Below are 9,368 nucleotides of genomic sequence, written 5' to 3'. Positions count from 1 at the left end.
TAACCCCGCTGATATTTTCTTCCACATGCACTCATTTATGCAGCGATGGAGCGTTCTGGTCAGACCGAGAGCGACTCTGGACGTGGTGATGGAAGAGGTTAGGAGGCTACAGGCGATGACGCGAGCACACGCTGGATGAAGCCAGATGTTTACCCGCTCTCTTTGTTGTTGTGTGTGTACTGTCCTCATGTATCCTGTAATCTTTGGCAGTTATTTGGGTTCTGTGTTGATTTGAGTTGTGGAGCTTATTGAGGCCAAGAACTTGTTTATAAGCTATTCAAATATTATGGTTGCTGTGTGGCTTTATATATAAAACCTGAGCTGGTCTTATGTTTAAAAAAGTCGTGGCAGGCGGCGTACGTCCCTGCATAGGACACATCGTAAACTAGTAACACACGTCATATCCATGCCGGTAGCATAACATATGGAAAACACTCTATTCACGGCATTGCCATGCGCATCGGCGTGCGGCTGCTACCACGGTCTGCCCGGACCAATGATACGCGAGAAGCTGCAGGGAAGGATGTGGACACGTTGCGTCATCAGTGAGCTACTAGTACACTGGAAATGCCGATACATATACACCGGCGCCATTATTACTGTATAAATACCAGCTCGATCCCTTCCTCACTTGAGTTCAAAACACCCATCACAACCTCACAAGCAGTAGCAACAACCAGCCACGTGAAGGAGATGGGCTCCGTGCAGGCCGACGCCGACGTCAAGCCGCACGCCGTGTGCGTGCCGCTCCCGGCGCAGGGGCACGTCACGCCCATGCTGAAGCTGGCCAAGATCCTCCACTGCAGGGGCTTCCACATCACCTTCGTCAACTCCGAGTTCAACCACCGTCGCCTCCTCCGCTCCCGCGGCGCCGCCGCGCTCGACGGCATCGAGGGTTTCCGCTTCGCCACCATTCCGGACGGCCTGCCACCGTCCGACGCCGACGCCACGCAGGACGTGCCGTCCCTCTGCCGCTTCACCAATGCGACCTGCCTCCCCCACCTCAAACGGCTCCTCGCCGACCTCAACGCCTCCACCGAGTCGCCGCCGGTCACCTGCATAGTCGGTGACGACGTCATGAGCTTCTGCCTCGACGCCGCCAGGGACATCGGCGTACCATGCGCGTTGTTCTGGACGGCCAGCGCCTGCGGCTACATGGGCTACCGCAATTACCGCGCCCTCTACGAAAAGGGCCTCTTCCCACTCAAAGGTACAGTGCTACTTACTCTGGTCCACTAGCTCGCTTCCACGATCTATTATCATCTTCCGGTGCTACGAGAAAAAGCTTTACAGGTTGATGAATTCAATCGGGTCCTGTGACCATGAATGCAGACGCGGAGCAGCTGACGAACGGGTACATGGACACGCCGGTGGACTGGGCGGCGGGGATGAGCAGCCACATGCGGCTCAAGGACTTCCCGACCTTCATCTGGTCCACGGACCCAGACGAGTACATGTCCCACACTACGGGAGAACAGGGCTTTGCCGTGCAGCCTAAACGCACGGCAAAGGCCCAAATAGGCTCGGCAAAGCCTTTGCCGTGCGGCCGTGCACGGCAAAGAATGCACGGCAAAGACCCGCCCGGCAAAGAGGCCTTTGCCGTGTGCTGCGGGAAAATCGCACGGCAACGCCTTTGCCGTGCGACCCAGCTTTGCCGTGCGCCATCCCAGCTTTGCCGTGCAAACTTCTTTGCCGTGCAGCTGAAATGGTTGCCGTGCGGCGGTCTTTGCCGTGCGCTGCCCCTCCAACCCGCACGGCACAGGGTGAGCTTTGCCGTGTGCTTCACCAACACCCCGCACGGCAAAGAAACAGAGCAGCACACAGGCCGCAGCGCAGTGCACAGCTGGAGGCTCTTTGCCGTGTGGTGTGCACGGCAAAGAAGGCCTTTGCCGTGTGCTTTTTTCTTTGCCGTGTGCACGTGCACGGCAAAGATGCTGACAAAATTCCAGAATTTCCCTGCTTCCACATTAATCCCTGCATATGCAATTCACAAATACCAATAATCATCCAGATACACATATAGCACAATATATAGAGTATTTGCATCATCAACAACAAAGTTCATACACGAGTAGTCCAACAAAGTCCATACAATAGTTCCAAGTCACATAATTAGTTCATACAACAAGTAGTCCAACATCAACAACAAAGTCTCCAACATAGAATGTTCCAAGTCCCACAACAAGTTCATACACAAGCAACATCAACCTTCGCCACTTCCTTGTCCTTCTCCACTTCCTTGTCCTTCTCCACCTCCTTGTCCTCCTACAAGTTCATAGATGCATAAGTGGCATGGAATGGCTAAAATTGACATGTAAGAACTTGGATTGACATGGAAGAAGTAGAATTGACATGGAATGGCTAAAATTGACATGGAAGAAGTAGAATTGACATGGAATGGCTAAAATTGACATGGAAGAAGTAGAATTGACATGGAATGGCTAAAATTGACATGGAAGAACTCGAATTGACATGGAATGGCTAAAATTGACATGTAAGAACTAGAATTGACATGGAATGGCTAAAATTGAACATAATCGCTAAAATTGACATGAAATGGCTAAAATTCAACATAATGGCTAAGGATGACATGGAATGGCTAAAATTAACATGGAATAGGTAAAATTGAACATACTCGGCTAAAATTGACATGGTTGAATGGCTAAAATTCACAAGTGACATGGTATGGAAGAATTAGAAGTGTAGGAGAACTCACCTAGAAACTGCTGCAGGCTCCGGATGATGCCCGTATTGTTGACGGTCAAGCCAGGTGTCAGCGGGCTCTGACTTGGCGCTTGCCGGAGGAGCGCCATCACAGCCGGATCGGGCGCGGGGATCCGCAATATCCAAAGTTCGGTTAGACAACAAACAAGATTGAGACGGAGATATTAAGTTAACCACTTACCCAGCTTGGGGAACATAGGAGGACACGACGTGCTAGGAGCACTACTCCCCGTGGGGAAGTCGGCACGGCCCGGTTCATGAACATCCGTCGGAACATCTGCCGCCGTTGTTGCATCTGCTGCAACATCCGCTGCTGCATCCGCATGTTCTCCCTAACCTCGCTCGCTGCAGTCCGCATCCGCTCCTCTTGGTGCCTCCGTTCCCTTTCTTCCATCTCCGCCTACGTTGTGTTGCCGCGATGTCAGTAACATTGCAATGGAAAACATGTAATGAAGCGTAGAGGATCGACGAAGAACTTACCCGTAACTTCTCGATAGCTAGGTCCGAAGCCCGTGGGCGGGTCTCTACCCGAGGCTGCTCGCTCGTACGCCCACGACGGATCCGGCGTAGAGATGGAATGGTACTTGGGTCGACTAACCCGTCGGCAATCCATAGGCGGCCACCCTTCTTGCCTTGTCCCGCAAGCACCGCAACCTCAACGTCAAACTCTTCGGTGGTTGGGTCGGCGTCTTCGCCGTGCTTGTCCTTGAACTTCGAGCGGTACGCGCCACACTGGCCCTCCGCTAGGTCGTTGACCCACAAGGACCCCGTTTCGGGATGCGGCTCCTTCCTCGGTCTTCGACTTTTGGAAAAAGCCAAACAAGTTTGGTGCCACGCCCGTCTTCACTTCCCGCAAAAGAGTACATGCAATTAAGTGAAGAGGGAGACACTTGCGGGGCTAGCAATAACATAAAACGAAAGAATGAAGAAACCACTTGCTCACCTCATCCCGCAAGGTAAGGGCCAAGTTCTTGCTGCCCGGGACATGTGATCCACCTCCCATCTCTCGAACGCTTCTGCTTGCCCTCCTCGTGCTTCCAGGCGTACTCGCGGGATGTCCACCATATGACCATCGCAAGAAAGCACGCCCTGTCTTCCCCGACGTACTGAGGAGGGTGCTACATACACAAGATAGACCCATTATTAGAACATAAAGTACATGAAAATGCGGAAATAAATAACACATCGATGCTAATACCTGCAGGTACTGCCATGGTGCCATGAGCGTATCCCGACAATCAGCCTTACTCATCCAAACTTTGCGCTCGGCGTGCCGACCGCGGACGCACTGGACACGTGCCTCGTAGTGCATGCCGGCCACCCTCACCCCGCACAACTCGTGTAAGACAACGTCGCACGCAATTTCCTTGCCCTCAGCCCTCTTGAAGTATTTCTGCAACCATGCACATAGGTAAAATAAGATGAATTAGAGCAACTATTGGTAGCCAAGAAGTGTTTGAATGCTAAGAAGCCAAAAGTCACGTACCTGATAGTGGCGGACAACCCGCTCTTGCATGTTGGCGCACTTGCCGCTAGGATCTTCCGCGTAGCTGTAGTGCTTCCAAGTCCAAGCCACATCGCGGCCACCACTAGGGAGATTGACAATCCCGGGGAAATGCTTCCTAATTAGGCCTCCAAGGATGTTCGAGTACTCACGTGTCGGGAGCCTCCTCGGGTCACCATACTTGAACATGCTGCACAACGAATTGCCAAAATCGGTATGCATGTGATAAAAAAATTGTATAATGATAAAAATTTCAATAATGGAATGCCAAAATCAGCATGTACCTCTTTCCAGCGGGCACGAGAACAACATCGCGGAAGGCCCAAGTTTTTAGCTTGGGGAGTTTCGTAATCCCGCGCCTATACGGCTTCTTGTCCCGTGGTTCCAGCCTCTCCTCGGCTGCAACGTACACCTCCTCCGCCGGCGGAGTCCAAACTAGGGTCGGGTCTAGCTCCGGCGGCATACCCCCAGCCCCTCATCCTCCTCGAGGTCCTCCCCACCGTCCTCCCCACCGTCCTCCCCACCGTCCTCCCCACTCGTCCTCCCCACCGGCCTCCTCGTCCCGCCCACCGTGCTCCTCACCGTCCTCCTCGTCCTCCCCACCCCACTCGCTCCTCGTCATCATCCTCGGCTGGGGAGGACTAGGAGAAGGGGTACAAGTCGCCGTGGCTGGGCATTCTTCCTCCGTGGTGGAGGGCTAGGAGGAGCGCTAGGAGGAGCGCTAGGAGGACGTGTCTCACGACGACGAACCACTCGAAAGTCCCACAAGCTCAGCCACGGCCTTGATCTTCTTTTTGAAACCTCCCTTTCTTTTTCTTGGCGGCATGTTTCAATCACCTCGCAAACACAATGAAAAGAGTGGTTTATTAGTATGCAATGTAAACGAGATGAATATTAGTGAAATCAACAATAAATAGCACATAGTTCGGTACATAGATCATAGTTTATTACAAATAGCACATAGTTCAGTACATAGGATAGCCTCACAAGTACAACTACATAGATCATAGTTTATTACAAATAGCACATAGTTCAGTACATAGGATAGCCTCACAAGTACAACTACATAGATCATAGTTTATTACAAATAACACATAGTTCAGTACATATATAGGATAGCCTCACAATTACAACTACATAGATCGAGTAGCCTATGTCGACATCCGTATTTGGACCACATGTTTCATCATCATCGGGCTCGGCGAACCAATAATCATCGATGAAACTCGGAGGTGGTCCATTTGGATCTAGGTCAATGCCCGCTTTGAACGCCTCGAGCAAACTTAGGTCTTCTACGGCACACACATCCTCAGCTTCATATTCTTCATTGTCTTCCTCCATAACCGCATCTTCTTCTTGCTCATCGTCTACGACCATGTTATCAACAACGGCCGACAAGTCGATAGTGAAATGACCGGGGAGCCCTTCTTCTTGATAAAAATCAACGAGTCCTTGTTGAGGGGTCTACGCGGCGGTAATCGTCCTTGTTTGGCGGGGGTGGCCTAATGCGTGAAGGAACCGTCATCACAACATCCCATCCATGTAGACGTTTGGTCGGGTTTCGGCACGCGTACGGGAGATAGAATACTTGGAAGGCTTGGGTGGCCAAAATGTACACGTCCTCTCCCTTATAAACAGAGCTTCTTTCAACTTCGACCAATCCAATTTCAGGATCCCGTCTCACGCGACGTGGGTCGAACCAATGGCATTTGAATACGACGGGATTTAGCCCTTTGTCAAACCCGTAATTCAGCTCGTATATACCCTCGACTCTTCCATAGTAATGGAGTCCATCATCACCTTGACATACCACCCCGCTATTTATTGTCTTCTTGTTTGGACGGCTTGTTGTGTATTGATGGGTCTCGGAAGCGATACCCGTTCACGTCATAAGAATTGAACGAGTCGACGGAATGGTTGAAGCCCCTAGCAATTTTTCGTAGCAAGGGATTCATGTCTTTGTCGGTTCTTGCCTACAAGATTAGGACGACAAGTTTAGAACAAGAAATGTCGGCCGAAATGTCGACGAGTGTACAAACAAATTTGGATAGGATAGTACCAAACCACGGAACCAGCTACTGAAACCGTGACCGCCGCCCTTATCGAAAATATCCTTGGATTCTTCCGAGGTAGGATCCTGTGGGTATACCTCCAATATTTAGCCGTGAATTGTCTATAAGAATGAACGGAGGAAGAGTTAGCCACGAACATACGATGAATGTTTGCGAATAACTAAATGGTTAGCACTTACTTGATGTACGGCTTCACTTCCACCATGGTGTTCAAGACATATGAGTGGATCAACTCCCGCTCATGTAAATTCGTTGTGTACGGCTTCGAGCCACTTGACTTGCCGCCAAGCCCTATGAAGATGCTAAGCTTGGGTACATCTTCATTGTTAGCGGCATTGTAACGGAGGACCGGGTTGTGCTTTGTGGGAATGTTGGGATCATAGTGCTTAGTGGTGAAGTTCTGCCACCTCCACGTTCAGGACTGCCTCGGCTATGGATGCTTCGATCTTGCATTTGTGCCGATCATCGTCCACGGCTTTTGTGTTTCTCTCTCGGGACCAAACTGCCAACGGCCACTCAACTCCGCCCCTTTAAGCATTCCTTCGCGAGGTGGAGGATCATATGTTGCATCGGATTAGAAGAACGGCCTGGAGGAAAGATCTTCTCTAGATCGCAAAGCAACATGGGTGCCTGCTCATCCAAGCTTCTCAATCACTTTAGTGTCTCTAACTCCCTCAGCACAAATGCGGCGGAAGAAATAACTCAACCTCGCTAGCACTCGCCAAGTCTTCTCGGGGACATAGCCTCGAATCATCACCGGCATTATCCCGCTCAATCCATACGTGGTAGTCATGACTCTTCAGTCCTTGTACTCGCAACGTTTCAATGTTAAGACCCCTCATCCAGTTGGCTGCGAACCCATCAGGGAAAAACAAGGAGTCCTTCATCCATTGGAAGACCTCCCTTTTTTGGGGCCTTGTGAGGCAGAACGGAGCGTGTGGCTTAGTCCAAGTTTTTTTGGCACCATGAGGTGGCTTCCATGTTCAACTCTGGCCTATCGCACAACTTTTCTTGGTCAATTCGAGCCTTTATGTTATCCTTCGTCTTCTCAGTGTCCACTATGGTGCTCCAAATGGCTTCACTGATATTCTTCTCGGTGTGCATTACATCAATGTTATGCGGGAGCTCGAGAAACTCAAAGTAAGGAAGCTTCCAGAAGCACGTGCTTGTGGGTCCATTGTGTGTGCTCCCCATATCCCAAGAAACCATTCCCATCGGAGTTAGGCCGGAGAGCGTCTAACTCGGCCTTGGTTTCCTGTCCGGTCTTCGGAATTGGCTTCGGTGCATGGACAACACGGCCTTTTTTTGAAGCTCTTTACATCACTCCCTAGTATTCATGATTCCGCTCAAGGAACTCGCCGAGCTTCATCAAAGCAGGAATACTTGCCACCCTTGTTTAGCGCTGGAAGAAAGTCACTGGCTTGCACTCGACGCGGACAAGGCCACTTCCCAGTGTACACCACCCCCGCAGAACAAAGCACGTGCTGGCAAGTCGTGCAGACGTGTGGTACGAGACATACATATCTGGAGTGTTCCTTCTTGCCGTCATAAGTTCGGATCCCGCGATCTTCCCAGCCAAGAAGCAAGTCATCAATCGGTGGTTCCGGATACACGCTCATGTTCTTACCCTATTTCGGTCCAGGGATTATCATCGACACAAACATGTGCTCGATCTCTGCGGACGCCGCGGGTAGGTTCGGGGGAATAACAAAACACGGCCAACAACTGTATACCGTGCACGACATACCATATGGATTTGAACCCACGGTTGATATCGCAATTGCTACGTCCTCGGGTCACCGGCTTTCAGGGGATATTTCTGACAAAGTTCTTCCATGCGGCACTATCCGACTGGATGTATCATCTTGCCACTGTCTGGTCTGATCCCTTCTACAGCCCACCTCATCTGCTGGGCAGATCCTCTCTGTCATGAAGAGCCGCTGGATCCTCGGTAGGACTGGAAGATAGCGTGAGGATATTCTTGGCAACCGTGAGTCTGCCTCTTCTCGACCATCACCATTGGTGTCAACCTCAGGGTACCTAGAGCTATTGCAATGGATGCAATAGTTTGTGTTAGCATGCTCCTCTCTGAATAGCATGCATCCCTTTGGACAAGCGTGTATCCGCTGAGATGACATCTTGAGGTCATCGAACATTTTTCGAATAGTAGAAGTTTTGCGGCAAGAGGTGCCCTTTCGGCAGAATGCTGCCAACGAGACCAGACGTTCATCGAACTCCATCTCCCGACGATTCCCGTGGCACGCAAAGGCCAAAAGGCGAGCGATGGCATCTAGTTGGGTGACATCTGTATTTACGATGTAGGAGTTCTGCCGAAGCAAACAAAGCCTCCGTAATACTTCTTTGTGTTTTCCTCCGGCTCCTCACTTGTCTCCGCATCCCCAGATGTCTCCGCCTCACATGAGGGCTTTCAGGCACATTACCATTAGCCAAGTTCTCTAGGCACCTATCAAACCGCACGATTGCACATTCTCTCGCAGGGTCGGATCCGCCGCACCTCCTTCCTAGCACGTTTCTCTCGACTTTTCTCCGTGCGAGGGGTCTCGGGGTCTTGTAGGACGGCTTCGAACCCAGTACTTGACTCAGGCGAAGACTCATAAGTTTCCTTTGTCCCGTGTTTTTTGGTTGCCGCCCCTACCGCGGCGGGCAAAAACTCAAGCCTGGCTCGCTAGGGGATGCTTCAAACGCTACCATGCCTCACTTTAACCGACTGGGTCTTTTTCTCCCATTCCTCAAGCATATTTCCAACGGACCGATTCTGCCATGGCAGATCCAGCCAACGATTGATCCATCCTCTTAACCCAGCACCTCAAACACAGAATTCTTGTAACTTACATCAAAAACGATGATCCGCATTTCCTTAATCTTTTCCTTTTTACGACATGCATCAACATGGCCCTTCACCAGGGCTCCTTGAACAGCCGCCCCGATCCGTAGACGAGTTGCCGTTTCTCTTCCTTGTTAATTTCTGATCTTAGAGATAGACGGCAGATTCCTCAGGCCAGCTTCTCCCCGATACACGTTCGCCAAAAGCCGAGAGGGGTGTGCAT

General features: G+C 51.0%; 1 protein-coding gene across 1 annotated transcript in view; it reads left to right on the top strand.

Annotated features, from left to right (window-relative positions):
• The first annotated feature begins 662 nt into the window (after positions 1 to 662).
• The window catches only part of LOC124675502 (7-deoxyloganetin glucosyltransferase-like), a 14,438-nt gene continuing 5,732 nt past the window's right edge, over positions 663 to 9,368 (top strand). The window contains exons 1-2 of the mRNA XM_047211581.1: positions 663 to 1,210; positions 1,333 to 1,487. Of these exons, the coding sequence (XP_047067537.1) occupies positions 694 to 1,210; positions 1,333 to 1,487 (672 nt within the window). The 5' untranslated portion in view covers positions 663 to 693. The remainder of the gene's footprint in view (positions 1,211 to 1,332; positions 1,488 to 9,368) is intronic.

This window comes from Lolium rigidum, chromosome 7 (assembly GCF_022539505.1).
Source record: "Lolium rigidum isolate FL_2022 chromosome 7, APGP_CSIRO_Lrig_0.1, whole genome shotgun sequence".
Taxonomy (NCBI): domain Eukaryota; kingdom Viridiplantae; phylum Streptophyta; class Magnoliopsida; order Poales; family Poaceae; genus Lolium; species Lolium rigidum.
Note: the sequence above shows the minus strand (reverse complement) of the source record. Positions and strands in the feature narration are given on the sequence as shown.